Source organism: Ammospiza caudacuta, chromosome 1 (genome assembly GCF_027887145.1).
Source record: "Ammospiza caudacuta isolate bAmmCau1 chromosome 1, bAmmCau1.pri, whole genome shotgun sequence".
Classification (NCBI taxonomy): domain Eukaryota; kingdom Metazoa; phylum Chordata; class Aves; order Passeriformes; family Passerellidae; genus Ammospiza; species Ammospiza caudacuta.
Window position 1 is genome coordinate 103,830,113 of NC_080593.1, and position 26,910 is coordinate 103,857,022.

The window sequence follows — 26,910 nt, forward strand, 5'->3', positions numbered from 1 at the left end:
GCAAAATAATGAGTTTTAAATTGCACCAGTCTGCTGGTTCTGCATGACCCAATATGCTGGCTTTTAACGAGGGATTCTTTTTAATCATGGTGACTCAGGTGCAGATCCCATCTGTTGACGCCAATTACAGCAGACCACCAAAAGTCTTTATTAGCTGTAAATTTAGTCAACCACTCACATTATACTTACCACATAAAGGAAAATTGATATTAATTTAGTAATTTAAATTGCACACTCTGAATGTATTACTCTTAAAAGCTGAAGTAAAATAATTTTTGATATTTAGTTGAGAAAGCCTACATTAAGAAATTATTTTAAAAAACATTTCCATCCCTAATTCAAGCTAGCAGCAGGATGCTGTGAATGCCAAGGTGGAAAGCTACCAGTCTGCACGTCAGACTCTGGTTAGTATGGAAGACAGTAACACTTCAATAAACAGGTGATTAGGCAACTCCCAGCTCTGTTAAAAGCAGATTGGTAGTCTACTACAAACTGATTAAATTTGCCACTTCTTCACTTCAAACAATTATATTTGCTCATTAACACTTGATATGTTGAATGCAGCTTAAGAACATAGGAAAATTAAATATCAATCATTCTAACTCCTCAGAGATTTAAAACTGACTCACATAATGATATTTTCCTTCAAAGAACAATAGGCATGTGCACCTGCGAAAGCTGCTGTGGAGGAGAAAAGGGAAGATGAGAAAAGTTATTTAAAGATTGATGAAAAGTAGCTATCAAGGGAATTAAGCATGCAGCTTAACTCTTGTGCTGCACTGATGTGTTCGCACATACCTGATGAAAGTGTGCTGTAAAACAGAGCATGAACATGGCTGGCCACAGTGCAAGCTGTGGCACATGACATGCTTGTTACTAAGGCTGACCTAGAATAGAATCATAAAGTATCCTGGGACCTACAAGGATCATCAAGTCCAACTCCATGCCCTGCATACATCAGCCCAAGAATCCCACCGTGCCTGAGAGTGTTGCCCAAATGCACCCTGAACTCTGGCAAGCTTGGTGCTGTGACCATTTCCCTGGAACACACTGAAGCATAGACTGACATGTGAAACAAATGTGTTTCTTTCATAGTTAATGCTGAGTCCTAAAGGAGATTATTCCCAGTTACTTATCACCTTTGCAAAACACAGTGACTGCATCTTACTGGAAGTGTACTTTGTCAGGAAGCCTGGATACTGGAGACTAACACTAACTAGTCTTTAAACAATTGCATCTATCAGGAGGTGGCAGAGAATCATGAAAAGCAGAAGAGTATTTTGAACCCTGTTGTGATGATGAAAAAGCTCAGATAGAGGAGGGAAAATAAACTTTCTCATGATTCTTCATCAGGCCACAGACAGAACCCAACATAACATACAAACTTATGAGATCAGTGTTCTTCACTCCTACGAACTAGAGGTACAAACCCACTTTCCAACTGACCTTAAAAGTAACATGTTAAAGATGTAAACCACAAAAAACATCACAGCCAGAAAATTATGAGCTTGCTGTAAATTGCATGCTGATTTTTAAATTAATTTTACATTCTTCAGAGAATCTGTTTTTTACTCATTACACCATGGGAGGAAGGGGTTAGGCATTCTCATGTGCACTTAGCTGCACCTACACAGAAGACATTGATGCTACCCACCCCCAAAATTGGCAGCTGCAACTGTCATATATCCTTTGCACCTTGGAAGAACAGTAATAAGAGTAGTAGTTTCTACTCCTCTTATTTTCTTTCTTGACTAGGTACTTCTTGCACCATATGAGGAAAAAACATGGCAAAGAAACTGTTGGGACTTGCTGGTGGATCTGGTAAACAGACCTTCAGCACATTATTCATATATAATTACATACTTCGTTTTAAGACCTGAAAGTACAAAACTTCAAGCTTGGTATTTGCTATTCAAGTATTATGATGCTTGTGATAAAAATGATGAGAAATTACAATAAACATTGTGATAAAACAGTAATTTAGGTGGGGACCTATGAGAAAGATCTTCTGGTTAACTTCCTGATGAAAACTTATTGCAAACAACAAGGTAAAAGCCAACTGTTTATCTTTTTATTTTAGGTTTTTTATTTTAAAAGTGCAAAACAACACCACCATTAGGTAAATGTTAAATAGAACAAACTATTTATTTTTTGAAGAGGAGGATGTAAAAGTCCCAAATGAATAAATCAAATGCTGCATTTTTGTTCCTGTCTTCCTATCTGGCAGAAACCATGACAGTGGCTTGTCTGTAGAGACTGTGGGCTAAGGAACATGGTGGGTGGGCAGCAGAAGGGGAAGATGAAGCACATTTACATGGCTCATGTTGTAAGATCACAAATTCTGAAAGTATAAAACTCTGGTCTAGAAGTGTAATGTTGACACTAGTGAAGTGGTTCTGGAATAACATCTGTGCCCTGCCCCACTGTCATCTCACATGAAGCAGAATCACATTTCAGACTGTGGAGAGCTGAGGTACAGCAAGGTTTAGATACAAAACCTCCCACTGGTTTAAGTGGGGACTGGAGGCAGCAGCCTCTGGGAAACTTAAGAAACAACTTAAATCACAGCAAGATGCCTTATTTGACATGGTCAACATTTTATTTGCTTTGATTAAAAAAACATTAAAAAAGTATCTGAGCTCTAAATCCAACACATGTTAAGATTATTTGGAGCATATTATACTCAGTACTCCAGCTGGGTCCCTTAAAAGGTAGAAATAACATCTCTGGGTGGACCTCAGCTTTCTCAGATCCATGAGCAGATGAGGAAGCTCTGTCACAGACTACGTATTACAAAAAAGATTCCCTCCAATCAGTGGAGGAGCAATCAAATTTTCACACACGCTATCGAAGCATAGGCAGGAGATTGGCATATTGTTCAATATTATGACTAAGCAGTCACAGAAGACTCATTCTTCCCATTTGTTCCAGCTCTGAACTTGACCAAAAATATAAATAAGGACTGCATCAGAATGCAAAAATTATGTCTTTGAAGACAAGTAGAAATTGAAAATTAATTTGCTTGTTGATAAAAGAAGAGGCTCTTTTCCTAGAGCAAGCATTTAAATGACAGCCTGTAAAACTGTCTCTGTAGAACCCTGTGATGAATTCTCCTGCCAGTGTTTGGATGTCTTTTGCTCCTCTACCAAAAGCTGCTAGCTGAAGAGTTTTGTTTTTTAAGGACCTGGAGCCTAGTTATCATTGAACAGTTAAGAGAACATACATTTTCATGACACTGTTGTCTCCCTGAAGAGGTACAAAACATTTCTACCATGACTCATTTATTTTTTCATGAGTAATAAAATGCTGAGTAACTTCTTTGAAAAAGGATGTATTTAGCTTTTTTACTCAAAACCTGTTTTAACACAAAGGTAAAGGACTGCTCACTTGAAGATTCGGTAACAATTCAGTTTCCTTGCTTCCACCTAAGTGATTGAGCCAACTCTACCCTGGATATTGACTGTGGCAAGAATTCATGTTATAGAGAATGAACTGCAATCCAAGTACCAAAACCTCTTAGCCTCACATAACTGGAAAGAAAGGGAGATAAACTTACCTTGTGTAGCAATGTAGTGATTTGGTCTATGATAACCCTAGAATAAATTGAAAGGAAAGAAAAAATCAGCAATTTGCACCTTCGCTATATTCCTATGAGTGAAACTTCATTTAGGACAGTATTCAGTAAATGTCACAACAATACAAACAATATTAGATCCAAAAGATCTTTTCAGCTGGGGAAGGGCAAGTGAGAAGGGAAACAAAAGCAAATGTATTTTCTACAAAATACTTAAGTTGCAGCCTTGTACGTTAGGGGCCAGAAGTAACATGTTCTTTAGGCCCCTTGTTGGCTCTGCAGAGAATGAGCAGCATGAAATCCTCTCTAGCCCTTGCAGTTAACGGCATCAGGTGCTCACAGCATCTGAGATATCCCTTCACCTATTGTTGTTGGCTGCAAAGCCTATCCCTTTTTAAACAGTAAAAAAAATGTCAGATTTGCATTCAGCCTGGGGGAGGCACGAGGGCATGGTGTTCACTCTAACCATGGTGGTTTGTTTATGTTTTATTTCTCAACAGGATAAAGGACTATAAGTTCTTTGATTAAATTGTTTGGTATGAACATACTTTTCCAAGAAGAACATAATACAACTCTGATGACAAGAGCAGCTTAATCACAAGTTGGCCAAGCAATAAAGTCCAATACTCTCGGCATTCTTTTCAACATGGAAATTGTTGCCAAAATTTAATTATAGCATTTTTATAGTATTTGAATTTCTGATGTGATGGGAGTGTCACCAAATGTTTAGATCATGCACCAGTATGCTGATCAATCCAGTTGTAGGAGTGTTAACATTTGAATAATAGTTATGATGCATTGTTAGTTATCAGCAGGAACAACTTAAGGCTGTAGTACACATGCCATTGCAATTTATTTGTGAAAGAGTAAGGGGAAATGCAGTCATACAAAGTGGAAAGGAATCAAAACAACTGAAGATACTTAACATATTACAGAAAGAACAACATGACTTACAGAACTGATTTCTTTACACGACACTGAAGGAAAATTTGGAACTCTGTGAACTGAAACTGTTCACAGAGCTACAGAGTGGGTTTTTTTCCTGGAATGTGTTACCTAACCCTCAGTGCCTGGGATCAAACACTTCCATATCCCAGTGAAAAAAAGCATGGGAAGAAATACATCAGAACCATTGTGTAAATACATCAGAACCATTGTGTCTGTGATGGTGCCATTCACTATTAACATGTTATACTGACAGCACGACAACTGCAGTAATAACTGCATGCAAGAGCAAAATTAAAGCTGCCTCTGTACTAGAAAAACCAGTGTTTCTAGCAGAAACCTGACTAGCAAATTATAAACAAACATGCTGTGTTTTCTGGCAGAATAGTCTTTGGAGGATGCCTGCAGTCCTCCAAGCTTTACAAATGAAGCCATCTGCTGAGGCTAGAAAGGGTCACATTCTCTCCATCCTTTTGTACTCCATAAACAACAAAAAAAAAGTTCCTATGCAGATCTCTCTCGGCATTTTATATGAAACTGTATAATCCAAATCTTTATTTCTCATATCTCATAACATTTTAGAGTAAGATCCAAATCTGACACAGGAACATACTACCAGCCTAAAATGAGAACAATCCTGAATGGTGGAGAAAATGTGAAAGTGAATGCAGATCTAAGTTCCCAATGTGAACTCTCTCCTTCCTTTCATGATAGATTACTCCCTTCAGAGATTAGTGTGGTGTCTAACTAAATATATTTCCACATGTGCATTCACTACATGGTGACTGTGCTATTCTTTCAAACAGCAAGGGACTGAGCAGAAATCTGAGCTTAGTCTAATGATTCTTGAATGTGCTTATAAACATCAGTAACAAGAGATGTCTTCAGAAAGTTCCCTCAGACTTCATATTGTTACAACTGAAGTACCTACTTTTCTTGCATAGCTCTAGTTCCTCCACATTCTGAGAAAAAATACCTCTTACATTCCTGTTTCATACTAGTAATTAAATCTGAACTGCAAAATCTGACACTATTAAAAAAAAACAACAAACCAAACCTGCTGAACAAGAAATCTTTAGCAGGCACAATTTCCTAAGAAGCAGCAATTGTTTTACTTAGCCTAACATCCAGCACTCCATGTAAACAGTAAAAATACTAACTTTGCTATCCATAGACTTGTGGCTTTAGATAAATAATATTGGCCTTTAAATGATTTTCAATTCTACTTTTGAGCTCATTCTTTCAACCAGAAACACCTTGTCTCTTAAAGAATTTATTTTAATGTAAAACATTAAGTTAACATGATGCAGAATGAACAAAGAAGCCACTTTCAATAATTAAACAGCCTACATATTTAATGAAATGTCTTGCTTGCATTAGAAATACTGGTTAACAGCTGCAGAATATACTTTGAAGGCGACTTAAAAGTGCAGAGATGACAAGAGACTGCAAATCTCTGCATTAGGCATTACGGAGTTTTGTCACATTAATATGCAAGCAGCTTTCTTTTAAATGTGGAATGATGCCAAGCTGTTGACAGAAAGTGAAAATAACATTTTGCTAGTCCATATAAGCACCAGCAGGCAAAGTAGCCATACAGTGTTCCTGGCAAGGTTTCAGTCTAGTGGCAGTTGGAGGAAATGACTCATTTCATTCACTGATTGACAAACCTTTGAGGCTTTTCTCTTCCTTTAGTGCACACCTAGCTTCCAAAGGTAGCACCCTCCAGTGCTAAACAATGTTACCAGCTGTTACTAGCTGTGGTATCCATTACAAATTGTGAATAATGTGAGAATAATGAGTTCCCTCTTTGACTGAACACAACATTAGGCTTGTTGACTACATCAGGATACGCACATCGATATAATTCCCATTGATGTAATCGGAACTTGTTTCTCCTTCGATAGGCTGCAATCTCACTCGAGAATGATCATCTGAAAAGGGAACAATGGACAGGAAAAAAAAGTAATTAAAGACATATCCAGTAACACAGGCCTAATCAAAATATTCCTTTATAGTCAAACTAAAACCTTAGAAATTGCAAGTTCATGCTTATTTTGTTGAACATGAAAACTGTATCTACATTTAATTCTCATTTCAGTCATTCACAGGCTTTCCAAATCCCCTCTGGTTTTCAGTGTGAGTTTCTTAAATCTTATAATGTGAAACCCACTACAATTATCACTTTTGCCTTGACCCCCTGCTTTTGTCAACAAAATAACATTAAGTTGTCAAAGGTTTATTCATTTGGAAATGCTTCTGCCAGTACTGAGGAGGAGCTGAAGTCATTCAAGACATAATGCCACCTCAGAGTTTTTGAACTTGTTATCTTTTCAGTAAGAGAGAAAGCAAAACACAGTAATGGCAAAACCCAAGCAGTAAGACAATGGCTTTGTCACTGAATTTTGCTCCATTGTGGTCATCTGTAGCTATCCAGGACTGTGAAAACACTTCCAACTTCATTTTATAAATTCCAATCCGAAACATCATGAATTCATCTTACAACAGCTGCCTCTTCTTCTCTATGATATAGGAATTGCTAGAGGCTAGTTTCCACTCTGCACAAGAATATCTGTAGGCTGGCAGGGCTCCTTCTTCTCGGAGACTGTAAGCTCCTCTTAAAACACAATTTGAGGGTAGAATCTCAATGATAGACAGATGGTAAGCAGCCACTTTATTGCTGCCTTGTTTATGAGATACTCTTGCTAATTAGATACCTGTGTATTATTGTTTTGCTGCCTGCCTGCTGAGCTAATATTACTTGCAGCTGATGTTAACCCTTCATGAGGGTCGTTATTTTGCTGTAAATGTAAATAATGATTAAAACACCCAAACTGCCACCTGTGTTCTGAACAGCTAGTTCTGAAGCTTTAAAATTCCTAAAAGGTAGCAAATAAATGAAATAACCTAAGTGGCTTAAAAACCCAACTTCATTATAAGTAGCATAATTTCAGCCCACATTATGGTGGAGAAAGACCAGGGCAAGTGCTTCTTAAAATAGCATTGTTTTAGAATTGCAAGTCAAGATAGAAACTGGTCGAGGTGAATTCCTCCCCCCTTCCTCCTATGCTCCAAGTCTTAGGAAATAGAGATCTCAGAGCCTCATTTATTTCCCTGGGACTCCCTTGGGAGAGAGAAAGGGCGTGCTACAACCCCAAACACTGTAAATCAGAATGAATTAAAATTCCATCTCCAGGTTCCACACAGGTCTTACATTGCTATTTTCTTGGAATTATTTCATTCAATAGTCTTCAAGAATGAGATTTTCAAACATGCTGGAATATGTGAATCAGTTATGCTAATCAGGTCAGCATTTTCAGCCTTTTTATTCACTTTTCCAAGAATAAAAACGTATGGAGCTGTGACTTTCCATCACATAACCCCTGCTTGTCTGACTCTACCAAGCTATGCTTATCCAAGTGCTTTGCTATTCTATGCTTAATTAAGCTATTTATCAGTTTCTTCAGAACAGCGGTTTGGCTCGCAGGATCTTAATCCTAAAAATCCATCTTACTTAAGAAAGATACTAAGAAACTTTCTAAGCTCCAGCCATGCCTGCTGCTTTTACAGTTTTGGGACCTGATCCAACCTCTGCTAAATTTAGCAGACTCAGAAGTCAAGCTTGCTTGGACTCATAGTGTATCTTCATCTATATTTTCATGATTATGTTGCTTTACAGGCATTCTCACCAGGACAGCTCAGGCTAGTAAAAATCTACACTGCATTTCTTGAATTGCAGAGGGCAAGATTCAGCTGTCCAAGCACAAAACATCTCATGGCACTTTATACAGGCACCAGGATATACTGCCTAGCTTTCAGCTGCCACTCTGGAATAACACGTCTCTCATATTTACTGTGCTGCATTAGTTGGTCTTGCAGATGTCCCAGGCCATGTGAAATGGCATCACATGTCTATCCTTAGGTAACTGAAACCCCTATCTGATCACCTGCCTAGAAATGAGCACCCTATTGGACGAAACAAGCTTAGATTTTCCTCCAAGAAACATCTTTAAAATGTAAATTTATGTCATTTGACTGATTTATACAATTGTATAATATGCAGTTTCTTTTCTTTACATTTGCATTATTTTGTTACTTTTCTTGCAATAACTCTTGCTTTGATTAAGCAAAAAAAAAATGTTATTTTATACCTATGTCTTCATATAATCTCTTCCCCATTTTCCTTTTCATATGAATTTTTTTAGTACTGCATTCTTAGCTAGGTTTCTGGGAATTCTAGAGGTAATGGACTGTCCAATACCCATTTATTTGCAGTGGAACTGGAGTGACTCCCTTTTTTTTATTGCTTTGAGAATACAAGTTAACTCCTTACTGCATGGCAACACTTGTTAAATTGAAAAAAATCCTTATGTCAACACAAAGAAATGTTACTGTGTCTGGGCTGTGCTTCTGTCAAGCAGATTTAAAACTAAGAGGGGTACAACAAGCCATATTCTTCAATACGTGTGTTGGTTCTTAAATAGTCTCTAGATTAACTGTCTATATTTTTAAGGTATTTTTTTCCTTTATACTTCAGCTGCTCTTGACAGATTATGCAGCTTTGAAATACTCTCTTTTCCATCTCACTGTTATTTTGATACCCTTCCATTAGGAGACCTAATTTAACTTTCCACTGATCACTTAAGCTTTTAAAATTATGTATCTTAGGATAAATTTGTGTCTGTGGAATATGGTAATAGATAACAAATGTAAGCATTTTATTCTCTCTTGCCTCATGTTACCTACAACATGGATATGCCAGCCTGCAGACTGTGATCTCTAACAAGCCCCTTGAGCACCTGCTTGATTAGCATGCCCAGCCAATGACCCTTTCTTGGACGTGCACTCCCAATTCTCTGCAAATCAAACCTTTTATAAATGTCTTACCTAAAATCTTTAGCTGCTTTTAAAAGCTGTGATCAATACTCTCTTCTCCTTTAGTCAATACTGAGTTAGGTAAAAACAAATACAGAACCCCTCCCATCCCCTCAAGATCTCTCCTGAGGAAAAAACAAATAAATTTTACCAAAATCCATGCCGAACCCCACACAGTCATGGCAGAAACATAATTTTTCTTGGGTGATGAAAGATTCATTTAGCAGGTTCATGCTGGGTATAGTTTGTAATGAGAAAACATGAAGGTTTCTTTGTTCAGCAAAGAAAGAATATGTTTTCTGTGGGTGACTGGACTGTGATCATGATTCAACTTTTTGCAGCCACTGTCATAAAGTGGGCAGGGCACACTTGTAGCCAACTGAATGCACATCACTTGGGTAACATAAAGCATATTAAAATTTTGACAATCTCCTGCAACGCTGGATGCTTGTTGCTATTGTTTTAGCTCCCTCTGAGAACAATAATGACTACAAGCAATAATATAACAGTGGTATCTTGGGGAAAATTAAAACAAAGAGGGTAAATGGATAGAAAAAAATATGCTATGCAGAAAAAAATATACATTTTATTATAATCATGTACCCATAGTTAGTGGCATCTAAACCACCGCATTTTTAAGTGTTTGAACATAGCATAAAAGAGCAATTTATTAAAATGCTTTTAAGCTGAAGCATGTATTTTATACAATTATCTGGGGCAAATTTTCAAAAGTAGACCACTCAAATTGTACCCTCAGACTGAGAAATGCAATTATTTATCCAGGAGAAAAACACATGAAGTAATTAAAAAGTTAACTACTCCATTTGCATGCACGTATTTAACAACAACAAATGACAAATTGAATGACAAACTGTGGGCAGGTTCAGCTTTTCTTTAAAGATACTGCCTTAAATTCTACTAGATCTTAATTTTAACTTGAGTTGCCTTTGTTTTCACAGCCACATAAACAGAAAATGTTATTGATAAAAACTCCATCCAACTGTCTCCCTCTGCTAAATACTGAGGACATTTCAAGTAAATTGAGATCTAAATGTCCCAAGTTATATTTCGCCTTGTAGAAAGCATTCAGTATCACTTGTAATTGTCATTGATTTGTGTATCTGATATCTTTTATGTGTTGTCCCTTGGCTATTCATCACTTGATTACCTCAGACATAAAGCTCTAGCAGTTTTCCAACTTTCTTCCACCAAAGGGTGTCAAAGTTTAAGACAATGGCTAACATGACATTAAAAGAGGGGAGTGACACACTAAACCTGACTACAAGAGAAGATCCATTGTAATAGGCTTGTACTGGAAAAAAATTAATAAAGCAAGGATAAGCATTAAACTACTTTGTATTTCCTATTTTTGACTTTGGTACTTTTACTCAACTGATTGGCTGTTATTCATATAATGTATTGCTACATCCTCACAAAGTAACAAGTTTTTTATACATTAAATATTGCTTAGAGGGAAACAAGCAAAACCGTATCTAATTTATCTGCTTTTGCATATGCACCAGCCCATCATGAGAATCACATTTCTCTAGAAGATTTAATTTCCTTTTTTAGTATATAGCACAATGTACATCCAAAATACACAGCAATACTATCACATCCACTGAAAACCATGTGGCAGATCATCTCTTGCTTAATTTGCCTCTGCCTCCATCTGCATTTCCTGTGGGGTCTCATTCTACAGCAAGCTACAGAGCTGTTTTCTCTCTGCAGACAGTCTCAGCCCAGCTGGGCCCTATTCACATCACTTACTGTAGGTCACTAAGCTGGGAGCTGTTCTCTCCAGACTTGTTACACATGCACTGCAGAGAGACCTCCTGAGGTGGAGATTCAGAAGCACACAGTCCTTCTCTCTGTCAAGACCATGTGGTTCACTGATGCGGAAACCCAGGCAGGTATGTGCCTGGACAAACACCTGAGATAGGTGCTGAAGTTAGTGCAAATATGCATGACATGCTCCTTCCACAGGTCCTCCAAATGTTCAGACAATCAGCATAGCTTATTCTCCTCTGCTGGGCTATGTATGATTTCTGAACTCAGCAGTACCATTGAAAGATCCCTCCCTAAACACCACTCTTCATCTTCATGCTTACAAAACAAGGTGACAGCTGCTTATTTCTCTGCTTATACCTGCTCATGGTCATCTGGCTGGCTGCTAAAAACACATACACTCCATATCTTAAATTTAGATTTTAAAGTGAAAAAACAGGGCAAGGATCATCTCCTACATACACACTGAGAATCTACCTTTAAGTGCAACAAGAGCAGTGTATAAATAATATAATTTTACCGAACTTGATATATTTCCTGCCTCCATGTTCATGTGCAACATCTCTAGTCACAATGCTTTGGAACTCTCATACTGCAAGATTTATGGGATCATAAATCTTGTGAGGGGTCACTCACCAAAGCATGCTATTATCTCCTCAAGTTATTTGATTATTAGTGTGTCTAATCCTTTTTAAGACTGGAATTTTAAAGTAAAAAATAAAGGTTACCTTTTTTCCTTGGAGTCTGTCTAGCATAAGCCAGGATAGCTGTCTCTGTTACTGTGGAACACTTAAGCACCAGTAATGTCAGCTCCTAAAATACCTAGAAGCTAATACCAAGGTATTGTTGTGGGTAAGTCTTGTGCTAAGCTGGCAGGAGCAGTTTGGGACCTGTTACAGCTGAGTAGTGGTTCAAGGTGCTGTTCTCCACTAGCCAAATTCTGATCACAGGATGGAAGGTAGACAGAAAGGCAGTGGAGAAAATCCACTAAACCTGACAGTTTTCTCTAGAAATAAAAAAAGAAACATTTTCCCTAATTTTTATTTTCTTAATTAGGGAAAAGGAATATAAGCCTGATGCAAGCACAAGGCTGGTGGTCATTCTTATCCAGATCTGAAGCGAAGTTAACAAAGTGCACAATTATGCTGCCAACACTCACATGCAATGATATTCCCATATCTATTTTTCATTCTGTTCTCATCTTTCTTAGCTGAATCCCATGGTGCAGACTGTCCTTCAAAGAAACTCTAAAAAAAGGAAAGAAAGTGACATTAAGAAAAGCATGCAGCAACAGTTACCTTATGGCTAAATGAAAGACAAAGGCAAACAGTACTTGTGGGTACTGGTGTTAAAGTGTCATTTAAATGATTCATTATTGAGCAAAAATACGAGTTTCCTGTTTAAATGGTATTTATGCATAGCTCCAGATGTTACTTAAAATTTGACATGAGATTATCTGTGTAATAGCAACAAGAATTATTTGCAAGTGAAGTGCTATTAAACCTTTCCAAATCTGCTTTCTTGCAACACTGAGAGTCCTTCATTTGAGCTATCCAGATTCCCTGTATAGTTCTCATACACACACGGGAAGCTGAAGGAGCTTCATCATCAGTGTTGGAGCTGCTCCAGTATTTGAGTGTAGAAATTACAGACTGTACTGATATGTTTTATTTTTGACATATCCCAAGCTTCATTTACTTGCTGGAAGATGACCTCATGGATCAAAACATACACAGGCATTTAAAAAACCATGGATTCAACTAGCACATGTGTCTTTTTTTTTTCTCTTAAACACAATTTACAACATCACGACAATGATTATTTTCTCAGAGAATAAAATCAATGTGATTTTGTGAAAGATATATCTCATATCCACCAAACTGCTGTCATTTAGCTAATAAATCTCATGTAAACAAGAAAGTTGAAGGTGCTAACAGCTTAATTTTACATTAATAAAACACAGAAGCTGCCAAAAGGGCATCAAGCAAGTAGTTATGCCCTATATATGTCCTGTGCTTTCTGGGGTGTAAAAGAGCGGTTGCACAATCTCCTAATTTATGCACTGTGTCCATGAGTCATATGATGCAGATACATTTAAAAATTTTGTATTGAAATATTAATCTTGTGTTAAAAAATACTTCGTTACCAAGCAAACTACTGGAATTATGTAATTATTGTGACCAGCCCTAAATCTGTCTTCATCTCTTTACTGGAATGACCAGTAGATTAAATCTTTTGTACTACACTAAAGACTAAATAGAGAAAACACTGCGAAGTTTGTATCTCTTGCAAGATCTCAAGACATTCTGAGTGGTTTAAAACAGATAATGCCCATAAAACCATCTACAATCACTGTCTTTTACCCTCAAATTTAAAAAAAAAAGGTGTTTTTAGAATCCCAATGATTTCCAGTAACAAAGAGCATAAAAGTCAAACCAAACCCTTGATCTCTTGCTGAAGTCAATAGAACACGAGGGCATTCAGAGTCTAAAATGGCTATTCTTTTCACAAGTTTCCTAGTGTGCTGGTTTCCAATTTATGATATAGAAATTCCTGGGAATACATGGACTACTTCTAAAATGTTTATAAATAATAAGGAAACCGCAAGCCTTGTCAGTGGCTTCAATTTGTTTTTCCTTCATCTTTTCACACTTCCTTTAAAAATTTTAAACAGTTTGGAAACTGAAATGACTAAAACCCACTAATGCAAATAAATTTCTCCTTACTCATAACATACTATCATTGGGTACAGCTCTGAGAAACATTGATTGCTACCAGGATAGAGAAGTGTAACCGTGTGAATCCTGAGATGATTTACAGCTTTGGGGCTCTTTGCCAAAAAGGCGTCAATCGTTATCTGATTATAGATTTGCCAATGGCATCTAAAGCAAGCAGGCCCTCCCACTCTAGAGCACTCTCAGCTCAGGCTGGATGGAAATTACTTTTCTAGTAATTCAGCCAAACTGCATAAGGAATGACTCTCTACGGGCAAAAATCTGTCTCAATTTCTTGTAAAGTTCAGACTCTCAGACAAAGCTGGGTGATGAACAATTAAACATGGTCAAAGGCAAAGTAGAAATGGAAATGGTCAGCAGCAAAGCTCTAAAGACACAATAAACCAACAATTCATCTGACCTAAAATTTAAAAATTCTAGTTTTTTTACAGTCCTTCTCATAGAGACTAATGCACAGAATTGATCCATAAGACACTACCCAGCAAGTGGTTTTGAGTTTAATTCAGTAGGCATCATATGTGCTGTCACAAAGAAAGAGTCCTGCTGACACAGCTTCTGGGCCCACACCTTGAAATACAGAAAACCCAAATATTCTCCAAGAGACATCTTGCTTCTCTCTGTCCCACTAATGAACTTTTAAAAAATTGCTTCAAACCAATTGAATAAAGTAAACCTCTGGAGGCAACTGGGAAAGATTTAGATGGTGCTGAATTCAGGGAAGAAATACAATGGGCAATGTACTGGTTTTGGAAACTCATTTGCATCTCAGATGCAATGTACGAGTTCTACTTCTCCCAAGTGTTTGGAACTTCTGAAAACAATGATAACTTTAATGAGCCTTACAGATAAACCATCTTCTAAAACTTTATCCACAACAAAGATAATTCTGTTCCTTAGAACATATGTATATCAAACCTCACACAACAGCAAATACCAGGAAACAGATTTACATTTCCAGCTACTGCTTACTGATTTCACTTTCTTTATTAAAAATGTATTACAGAAAAGGAACTTCAGATATTTATTTTTGAGTTTTTATCAATAAATTAGTGAATGAAATAAAACATATCACATGGGGAAAATAAGACATAATTTATGTATATCCATTTTTCTTTTTAATTCATTTTGGGATACATACTGGTGTTACAGTGAGAAGAGTACAGCAAAGATAATTGAAGGAAGAGGTATTACAGTGCAAAAGCATAAAAAATCCAGTTACTGTAAAAGACAGCTGGAGTGTCATTTCCTAAATTCCCCGTGTGCTGCCATTACACAAACTGCAACAGAATGATAATCCACAATGTACTGTAAGGAGAAATCTCATTTGTCCCACAAATAAAGAACAGAGCAGATATTTCATAACAGATGATCTGTCAAGATCTTTCCTTACTTGTGAGAAATACACGTTTCATTATAGAAATTTTTTAAATCTCTTTTCTGACATATCACTCTCCAGGGATGCTGCTGCACAGCAGCCCACACATTATCTTTGTGGCTATTCATTCTAATTCAAACTTACAAGTTTCTTAAAACTGTGGACTGTTAGGAAGAAATATGGCCCCCAAACAGCTTCACTCCCCCAAATGCTTGGCAAGGGCAATGGAGAACTGAAAATGAGCATAGGACATTTCTCAAATAATTTAAAATAAGTATTTCTTCAGCTTGAAATCACACAGAAGCCTGGCTACCCAGCCTCCGTGATCTTCTTGAAAAATGAAATGCGCTTCAAGCCAGCTGTTGTTACAGCAGACATTTCAGTATGCATGTCAGCTGCCATTCTGTTAGTAGAAAATATTACAATAATTAGGATAAAAGCACTTTCTGAAGAAAAATTAATTACAGAGAACTGCTTTATATGCAACATGAAAACTGGTGAGTGATGCAGGGGCAGGATCATCTTAAGATGAATGTGATACTTTCGCGTGCTTTCACTCAATATTGCAGTGGTTACCATTAAAAATTAAATATTTGCCAAGGGCTAATTCACTGTGACCCTCAGACTAGAAAATAACTGCAATATCTCAAATGAGAAGAGGAGATAATCATTGCAAATACAGATTTTTTAGATTATTCCCTTTCCTAATTTAAAATTCATAAGGCAAAAAAAAATAAAATTGGAAAGGACCTATATAAAAGCACTGTTTGAAGAGGCTGGAATATGGAGAACAGGGTGAGATCTTCAGAATAAAATCTGTATCTCTGTTGATTGTCATCTTTGCCAACACACTTTCTATCCCACATTTCATGTTTCCAGATAAGGATACTTTAAAAAAATATCTATTTCTAAGTGCTTTAAGGTCTGCAAATGCAAAGTGTGGAATCACTATTTTTATTATTAGTCAAAAGACTAAGCAGCAACTTTTCCAAAAAACACTTTGTAGTTGCTAGGTGACAACAGTGTAGTCTCTTACAATGTTATTTACAAAATACAAACTCTTATGTAAAGAAATGAGAAGTTAAGGATATCATGAAGCTCTCTCTGCCTACTTAATAAACAAGAATATTATTTTTAGGTACAAAGACATGCTACTGCACTGTGTAACAATCCTAAGTTTGACCTGTGAATTTGTTTTTAAATGTATCAGTCTTTATGGTATCTGATTCTCTCTACTGACTCTTGAGTTTCTTCACTGGTAACTTTCATTTCCCATTGCCATTTCTAAATAACCAGATTATGATGCATTTTAACAACATTGATTTGATGTATCCAGTTATAAATACCTCTGGATTTGTTTTTAAGTTACATGCAGAGAGTTATGCACACTGTCTACTTTAAGCCAGACCAGACAACTAAAGTGATCCTAATGGAGGTCCTTGTCTAAACTCAATTAGCTAGAGAAGAAACTTGTATTTCTACAATAGCCCTTTGAGTTGCACCTAAATTAGATGCCTAAAATGCCCTGAATTTGATAGTGAAGATTCATTACTAGTTTAACACTAATGCTTTGTCCATTTTATATGTGGAGATTATAGATGGGAAAAAATTCATCCATTAAAGTCTGAGTAAAAATCTTAGGGTCACATGAGACTCTTTGTATTTATAAACTCTACTAAATTCACATTTAAGCAAGTCCATAAATGTTTGGAGGACAAGGATCTTCAGGCTCATTTAATGAACACTGCAAGATTTGTGAGTGCAGTAAATCTGTCAGTTCACTGGATTTTCAGTATTCAGAATCTGCTAAATATCTGGAAAATTAGGATGTTCTTGTGACTTAACAACATTAACTGTTTTGGTTTTTTTAAACAGAAAATTGAAATAATCAAGTTCCATTTGTTGATAAATCAGTATTTAGACTATTAAGGAATTTAAAAAGATCCCTGAAAGTTATGTTAAAAAAAAATCTGCTAGTCACTTTGAGGGAAGCTTTCATAATTGAAAATGCATCACCTGTAGGTAATAGATCTCCCGAAGTGTTTGGGAGCAGTGGCAAATGATTTCAGTAATGGCAACCCCCAGTTTGCAAGCAGCTCTTCTTACTTCAGTCATTGCTTTGGTCACTGAGAGCATCTGTGGATGACAGCCTGCCACTAGAGAATATATTCACCATCACCTTTCCTTCTCTGTCAGCTTCAATCACTGAGAATTATGTCCAGTTTTCAAATAATGGAATTTAAAAAAACATTTTACTGTGCCTGTCCTTGAAAAGTGTCTTTGCAAGAGCCAATGTGAAAATCTATCTCGTCAATGTAAACTGCCTTTAGAAGCTATAAAGCACTGACTGGTGTATTACTGTAGCCTAAGTCTGAACACAGAAGAAAAAAAACCCCAAAGCCCAATAAAGACTGTAGCAAATAGAATATATTGAGGTTATTGTTAAAACTTCCTGCTGTGTTCAGATTCTTCTGGTAAAATTAGGCTGATAGTTTACATAAGGTTTTCTATGAGTGAGAGGTAAAATGCAGATCACTTTTAAAGCAGATACAGAGTTAACAGTCTGACATACAGCACTTCTCTGATATTGTTCCCAATGCTCCTTTATGTGGTTGTTCCTCCTTGAACTGATGTACAAAAGCCCAGAAACACCCACTCAAGGGTTTGCATAGCCAGAGGTAGGAAAAAGTCTTTTCTTTCTCAGGTGAATTTAGGTTAGTCTGCATTACACATGAGAAGAGTAGGAAAGCAAAAGTCCTTCCAGTCTTCTGAGACACTAAACATCATACTCACTGCCTACATTAAATGTTGAAATGGAAGGGGAACTATTACCTCCTCCACTGACCTACTGCAGCATGCCTTAACACTTGGATTTCAAAACAAGGACTAAAACCACACACCTAAGACAAAATCTGGTACTAACTCTGTGATTGCATTGGTGTGCTCACTTTTGAGAGGCAGTGCTTTCAGTCAGTGTATTTCCTAATATGTTTGTACTTTTAAAGGCACAGGCTTTGCTACTCCCTGGACAACTGGGCAGTCTAGTCAACCTATAGCAGCACAAAGAAAACATACTAAAATGATCAATCTGCTTCAGTATTGTACTATGAAGGACATAGATACTTGCACCAAATATCATGAGTTAGCTCTAGTTGACAATAGCATTGGGAAATATACATGTAATTTAGTTAAGACAATAGGACAAGAGAGCAGCTCACTAGCTCACTAGAACAGAGAAGTAACTTAAGTCAAAGTGACTTGTCAGTCACTGTGAAAACTGTGAAGGCATTGCACACCTACAGGAATAGCAGGTTGTGAGTACCAGCCATGCTGAAGGCTGGTTTTTAGGTGCTAAGAGCATTTGAACAAGATAATCAAGAATAAGATTTTTTTTTTTCTACCTAGTCCTGTGTTTGACAGTGTCTAGACAGTGTCTTTGCTTGGGCAAAGAACCCAAGGGATGAGGTGACCTGAGAGACTGTAGGAGAACAGGTGGCATGGCTGGAACCACGGCACAGACCCACATGAATTCTCCCCTGGAATGTGTTCTCACCTCTGGAATGGAAGCTGTGTGATTTGTAAAACTGTACATATTGGTGACTGAAATATTTTGGTAGCTTAGTACATTCAGTCCCCACTAACCAATTGTCATTTGGTCTTAAATCATGACAAGGCTGCAAAAACAGAGTGTCACAGAGTACTTCTGTAATAACTAATGAAGAATTACTTTCCATATATTTGTAACCCAACTTATTTATGAGATCTGTTAATGTAATTTATTTTCTTGCTATCTAACATTGAAGATAATACCTGAAACTCACCTGTAATATTCAACAGCAGGAAGAGAAACTTTACAGACTCTGCAGAGCAGTCTGAAGACTTGACAGATTACCTAGTTTTGATCGGCTTTCAGAACCATTTCCATTTTACCTACTTAAATTTTAAAAACTCCATTACTTTTATTCCTTTAAAATTCTTTAAGACTACTGTATAAGGAAAGATTTTAGAAATATGGTGAATTAGTAAGAGGACTGCAATAAAGCATACAATTAAAATTCTAATTTAGAAACTTATTCCCTGGCATACTAGACAGCAATAACTTAACCTCATTAATCTCCCTGATTTATCTCCAGCAGAAAAATTATAGTATGTTGATAGGATTTCATGATCCTTTTTTTATAGAAAGGACCCTCTGGGTACAATATGTACACTTGTACTGTAACTTGTACTGTAACTAAAGTGCAGGATATATTATTTTTTACTTGTGTGTAAAGGAAAATAAAGTTGGTCTCAAGCAGCCCTTATTTCCTCGTATGAAAATGTATTTCCTACTTTTGGAGGATTTAATGAGCACTTTTCATGCACAGCATGTGGGGTTTTCTTATCTTCCCATTCCTCCCCACCTTTTCTTTTTCTTTACACAGTATGTAATTAGGAGTGTGAACCTGAGCAAGACTCATGACTGTAATGTCAGTAAACATAAAGTAAATGAACACAGGCTACTCTGTATACCGGCTAGTTCTATGCTTTGACAGGAAACCAGAGAAAGACTTGGACCACCACAAAGGCACAATCTACCCTCTTGTGAACAAAACTATCTGCATCATTATTCATGAACTGTGTCATCTCCTTGCTTCCTCCCTATGCTGTTCCAAAGGATGAAATTACACGTTTGTTGTACACACATGAGCAAAAAATGGTGCAGAGTAATTTATTTCTTAATGAGAAATCCCACCCACCAGGACACAGGTATTTCTTCACTACAAGCATGGTGAGGCACCGGAACAGAGAAGTTGTGGATGCCCCATCCCTTGAAGAGTTCATGGCCAGGCTGGATGGGGCTCTGTGGAACGAGGGAGAGATGTCCCTGTCCATGGCAGGAAGAGAGGAATGAGATGATCTTTTATGTTCCTTCCGACATAAACCATTCTGGGATTCTGTGATTTACACAAAAGGGGCAGGACTCCAGGTCACCTACAGTCCACTGGATGTGTAGGTAAGCTAAATTCTAAATTGACTTCTTTACACTATCTTTGGCAGGATAACATGTAAATACCTCAAAGGACTTGGAAAGAAAGAAAATATTGCAGTTACTATGACATGGTTTGAATGAGGCCAAAACAGAGGCCTCTTAAAATGTTGTTTGAAAGCAGAGGCATTAAATTTGAGCTAATGTAGGTCTCCAAGGTACCATTATAACCAGATTTTTCACCTCTTGTTTTTAATTTCCAATTTATTCAGGAAACTGTTTTTCAAGTCCCCTTCTGCCAAGCAAAACATTCCTTCCACAATGCTACTCAGAACTCAGAGGTACATCACTCCTAGATTTTTTTAATGTACTCAGAATGTTAGCAGGCAGATGGTTTCTAAAAACTGGTTTTATGTACCTGAGAACTTTGAGAAAATTATCTGGAATCTTTTTGTGCACTTTAAATTTTAATTCAAAAAGCTAATAAAAGATGTAAATATTTTTTCTGAGTCTAGCCCATTTTTCCTTCTAAAGATTAGCACTTTGATATTTGATTTACTTTAGAAATAATAGAACTTGCCCCAGGGAATGGTTTCAAAGAGCTAATGAAATATTATTAAAGTAGAGCATAAAGATACATGTGCTGTGAAAAAAGAAGGCAAGGACTGCAGATTTTTACTTCCTACACTACAGAAAAGGGTTTGCAATTGGTTTAAAATATAACAAAAAAGAGAAAACAAATGGAAGAAAAGAAAAAACAAATTAAAATGAAAAATTCAGAGTGAGACAGAGAGAAGAAGAGGAGAAGAAAATACAAAAAAAAAAAATCCAGGTACTAGAAGAAAAGGTCTACATTTGACTGAAGTGGTGAACTAAGTTTTGTGTTTCAATCTTTAAAATTTTCTGTTCACTCATGTTTTACATAGTGATTGATGAGAGCTATTTCATTTATTGCTTAGATATGCTATGTAATAACCAAAACAAGGCTTAAGAATTCCAAAAAACTTTTCTGAAGTGGGAAATACTTTCCATGGGAAAATATTTTTCCATGACTTGACTGACACTGTAAGCCTGTGACACTGTTCTTCGAGTAATTACATTATTTGAAGAAAGACTATTTAATACTTGTGCCCTTCTGCTCACTGAAGATTATTTCCTATGAAAGGTGATCAACATTGAACTTGTGGACACATGCACTGATAGGAAAGGTGACTTCTGACACACTTCTAGGTAATCCAGTAATATTTTTGTCTGATTTTATCAGCATAGATCATTGTAATCAAGACAGTGCTCTGAGCTCAGAATTCACAAGAACTGCCTGACTTTAAATTATCAGCTAACTCAGGCAGAGAAAACCTGATAAGATCTTCAAATCCCCTGTAAAAACAAGCTGTTTGTGATTTAGAACCACGCAATTTGGAAAAACCTTCAATGTAATAAAATTCCCTGAAGGAATAGAGAATGGCATGTGGAAAAAGGAAACAAAAGCAAACTAATGTTGAATTTGAAAAGTGAATAAACCCCTCCCCTATCTTCATCCAAGTTGTAATGTACACACAGCTGATCTAACCTTTCAGAAGTGATAAAGCACCCCTCAGATTTGGCTCACTAAGTGGGCCTCAAGGGTTTCCATGAGTGTATCTCAGCTGCTCTAGTTAATATAGTTTGAATAGAAGATAAGAGAAAAACAAAGCTCACATAAGAAGATTTTAATTCTGCTACAAGGCAACACTGACATCACATTTAACTACAAGATAAAAGCCAGAAAACACTGGTGTGCACAGATGGAACACAAATATTTTGCACTGTTTTTTTTCCCAAAGATAAGATAGAACTTTTCAAGGGAAGTAAGAGCAGTAGGGTATGATAAAACAGATAAAGGTCTACTTGCAGTGCCCTTTCAGAAAAAGGATAGCCCTCCATTGTGCTGGCTCATTACATTTTTTTGATCTTCACAGGAAACTCTGGTGCCTCAATGTCTGCTTTGCTTGTTTGCAAACACACTGTTTGCTAGCACATATAAAGTCAATCAGTTACTCCTCTGGGCTTGACTTTTAGGCCAGCAGTTTCCTTGTTCTAAAGAAAAAGATGTCCTATCTAAAAGCTACATGTCTATTTACCACTTTTGCTGGCTGGCAACCAGTCCCTGAGCTGTTCATTTGGTACACTTTCTGCTTTGGGGAGAGCAGTAATGGGTCACAGTAGAGCCACTGAGAACTTCCACAGCAACGGGAGCTCCTGCTACTTCACTGCTCAAAAATCCTGGCTCTGGGTTTTAAAGTTATGTTCCCTTTTCCAAGACATCCCTCTGCAGGCTCTCACTCTGTAATTGCTTCCTGTCAATCATCTCCCCTTTGGATGACTGCACACTTACTGGAAAGGTGGATAAAACCTTCAAAAAATGGTGTTGGTCCTAGATGATTTCCCATCTGTCTGAAAAACTACTCAAAGAATAATACAGAGTGTTTAAGAGCACATAAAGATAATCAGAATAGAAGTAGTAGAGGTAGTAATGGGATTGACAATGATGACAAGTGTTGCTGTCAATTGTTAACCTAATTATTTTTAGTTTGCTCACTGTACACTGACAGACAGCAGACCTTCAATACAGCCCCAGGACTACTCATTAGAACAAACAGTGTCTGCTTAGGCACACTAATGAAGAGCTGCAGCTCACCAACCTGAATTGTCTTATTTTGATGCTTGAAATGTATAGACAGCACTTCCTCATTCTAAGAGAGGGAACCCTGCAGAAATTCATCAACCAGGCTTAAAACCAGACAATTCATTCAAATATATAATGCACTGAATCGAGGCTACTCAAATGACCCAGGCTCCCCTAATGGATAATGTGTAGTGGAAGTACTCTGTGGAAGTCAACAATGAGGGAGGGACAAAAAGGGCTTGTCCCTAAATGCTCTTATTTGAAGAGCTGTTCTGCATCATTCATTTACCATCTGATATGCAATACTAATATTTTCTCAGTAGAAAAATAAAATGCATATGTGACAATTCCACTACAGCATGTAATTACAGGAGCTTATTGATGGACATTTCGATTGTCCAGTTCTCTTTCTATGTAACCACCTATTATATTCCAAGAGAGAAATTTTCAAAGAGCTTTGAAAAGTCTTCCAAACTTGCACAATACAATGGGGATCTCTGAATGTCCCAGTGAAAATATCTCTTCCTTCTTATTTATCACTGACACAGCTACATCGAGAGAATACACTCTGCAAGTGAAATAAGTACTGAACTAACTAACAGAAAAAATCTATCTCCATTAATAATGATGGAGAGGGGAATTTGAGTGTCATGAGTTACTCACTGGGAAGGTATTCAACAAGAATGTCTCATCTCCTCTAGTTTGGTGGTGTTTTAAAATTACTATGTACAAGTAACACAGTTTAGTAAATTAACAACCCAAACGTAATACTCACAGCAAACAGATTCCAGCAAAAAAAGAAAAAAAAAAAAAGAAAAAAAGTAAAAAAAAAGAAAAAAAAAGGAAGAAAAGTATTATTGCTTGACAGAACAGTCTTTTTTCTAAAGGACAATATGGTAAGGACATGAAGTAAAGAGAGCTACCTGAAAAGTTACCAAGTCTATGTTAACACAAACGGATTATGAGACATAAAACTTAACAAAGAAATAAAGGGTTAGTCACAAAGAGAAAATCAGTGCAAAATATTGTTTATATTCAGAGCCTTAAGAACAGAAAAGGAGCAATCATAGTTCTGCACTTAGATCACACCTATGACATTATTCTGCGCGTTTTCTCCTGGTGTGCAGGACTCTTCTGAACATGTCACCTAGCTACTTTTTTGTTCAGATTCTGATCTTGCTGAGTATCAAAACAATTCTTCAGTAATGAAGATTGAGGTTTAATGACTTGATGTGTAATTTTGGCTTCTGCAATCTGCTTCTTGATTTTATCTTTTGCATAAACTGAACAAAACACAGCAATTTATCAGCTATCTGTGGACATTTCAAGATTTATATACATTGCAGCTCTAAATTTTTATTCTACATTTCCTTTCATTAGAACACTGCACTCAAGCTAGATCCATTGAGGCAAGCCAACATTATAACTGCTCTGTTGAATAGCAGCAGATGCCTTTATTTTCTGCATCCCTCTATAAAACAAAACTTTAAAAAATTTGAGTCTCTATATAAATATTTCCCTTAGAAGACAATACAAAGATTCCAGGCATCTGTTTCTCATTAAGCCAATTACTAGTTGTTTAAAATAGCAACCCAGCAAAGTCCATATTTATTAGATTTATTAATAAACTCCCTGAGCCAAATTCTGCAAATGGACCACAACAAAATGATGAAGAGTGAGATAAACGGACAAGAGTGACCTGGCACTGAAATGTTCCAATCCTGACATTAGGTGGAATAATCAATATCCAATCTAAACCTCCCCTGACGCCAACTTGATGCTGTTTACTTTTGTCTTGTTGCTTGCTACGTGGGGCAAGAGATCCATCCCCACCTGGTTACAACCTCATTGCAGCTGAAGAGAGAGGTAAGGTCTTACATCTCCCACTCTGGCCCTACCTTGCTCTATGTCACCCTGAATCTTAGTTCTATAAGAATACATTTAAAAGTATATCTGAGACAATACCTCAAAAGATTATGGTTTGTGTTTTTTTTTAATATTAGGTACTGGAATGTGGAAGCTTTCATTCTCTGTAACTTCACTGTAGTAACAATAGCTGGCAACTAAACTTTTCATATCACATAAAATACAAACACAATATGATACCAGATCAAACTTGAATTCTGGTGTAAATCAAGATAATTTTTCTATTTTACATTAGAACATGCTGAAACCTTTCCAGGTGTGGGCAGAAACTGTATGGTGAATGAAGTATTTCACTGCTTTATGGACAGGAATTTCAGCTTAAATGCAGTGTGTATTAGTGACAATCAATATAGTACTTTCTACAGAGTACTTTTTTTCCTTTTACTTCATGAAAACAGAGAGGAAACCAAACTTTTTAGGATTTTTTTCAGTATTATTGCACTATTAAGCTTGAGCACTCCAAAACACTGCTGTTCCACATTAAAACAGTCATATGGGTAGCACTATCCAAATATTTCATGACACCAAAAAAAATCAGCTTACTATTACACTTCCAGATTTGTCAGCCAGGTTTCCAGGGACTCTGGCAGGGAGTGAGCTTCAGGTATGCTCCGGTATGTGCAGGTATGTGCTTCATACTGATGAAGCACAAGCAGTCCTCTGTGTCAGTGTGCAGTTAGACCAAAATTTAGTAACTTCATTAGTTTCTTGGCCCCTGGAAAAGGACTATTTTTAAAATAAGCAACCTCATCCCCCTACAAGATATTTAAAGCAATTCCATTGTAGCATACTTCAGCTAAAAGAAAACATACTCCTAGTTATGTCAAAATGAAAGACATGCTTCCCAACTAGGCTGTCCTTCTACATAAGCAATGTTCAAATATCAATTAATGGCAGGAAAAAAGTGTTTATAAAAAATGTTGCCAAAAATAAGAAACACATAGTCTCAATAGCAAGAAATAAAAAGCAATCCACAAAACAGTTAATCTTCAAAGAAGCCATAAATCCTGCACATAGCACAGCTTTTCTAGCTTTTTTTGTGTGCCAGAGATACATGTGCTTAGTAAATACCAGTAAAATAAACACAAATGCTGTGAAAAAACTGACAAATGGAGGGAAAATATGTCAATCTCAAACCAGATCTACAATTAAACATATAAAAAGCATGAGCAATTTATGTGATTTTCCTTGCATTCAAACAGTTTTGCATGTTCCAGCTACTGTCGCTTCTATAGACTTGATTCACAATGTAACCATCAAAACTCAAAATTCAAGCTGCTGATGTTGTAAAAGAAGAGACAATTAAAAAGTCAGTGGCAGAACTAAAATGTGTAGAAAACTACTAGGAAAGCAGCAAGACACCAAACTTTCTTACATTTAAATGTGTTTCCCAGTGCAAAACCAAAGCAAATGCTTTGGTGCGGTTTGGAAGCTCAACCTGTTTAACTTCAAAATTCAGATAATGGTGCCCCTTTTGCTCTCCAAAACATGAGAAGTGGTTTACTGCCCACACTAGGAGTTTCACTAACTCAATGTATTCTAATCAATACAACTCTCTTGAAAGGTTCTAATTAATGGAAATGAGACACTTTGCAGAATAAAGAACTGCTCAGAATAAAGGCTCAAGGATTAGGCTTTAGCACAGCAACTAAATGCATTTATATGAAAGTATTTTACAACTGAATTTCTTTTATTTTCCCTCTTTCCCTTTACAGCATCATCAAGCTGCAGCCCAGTCCACAGCAGTCCTGCAGTCCACCAGTAAGGCAGTGGACCAGGAAAACTGCTGGTAAAAGAAAATAACTAGAAAACATTGAGGATGCTATCTGATTTAAGAAGCAGTTTGTGTTCTTTATAAATTGAAGTGATGTTAGTTCTATAAAATTGACTACCAGTATGGCAAAAAAAAAAAAAAAAAAAGAATTACTATTTCACATCACACTGTTTGCTGTGTATATACAAGAGCATTGATTTATTTTTTTCCTTTTGATGTGAGTTAACAGCCACACTGGGTCAAACCAGAGGTCCATACAACCGATTAGTTTTTCTGCAACAGAA

At 36.8% G+C, this 26,910-nt stretch overlaps 1 protein-coding gene across 4 annotated transcripts in view; it reads right to left on the minus strand.

The window, feature by feature from the left end:
- Window positions 1–26,910, minus strand: part of PTPRM (protein tyrosine phosphatase receptor type M) — a 442,137-nt gene that overhangs the window by 48,625 nt on the left and 366,602 nt on the right. For all 4 annotated transcript variants that reach the window (XM_058818601.1, XM_058818619.1, XM_058818610.1 and 1 more), the window contains 3 exons: window positions 12,342–12,429; window positions 6,377–6,453; window positions 3,557–3,593 (listed from right to left, as the gene is read on the minus strand). In XM_058818601.1, the coding sequence (XP_058674584.1) occupies window positions 3,557–3,593; window positions 6,377–6,453; window positions 12,342–12,429 (202 nt within the window). The remainder of the gene's footprint in view (window positions 1–3,556; window positions 3,594–6,376; window positions 6,454–12,341; window positions 12,430–26,910) is intronic.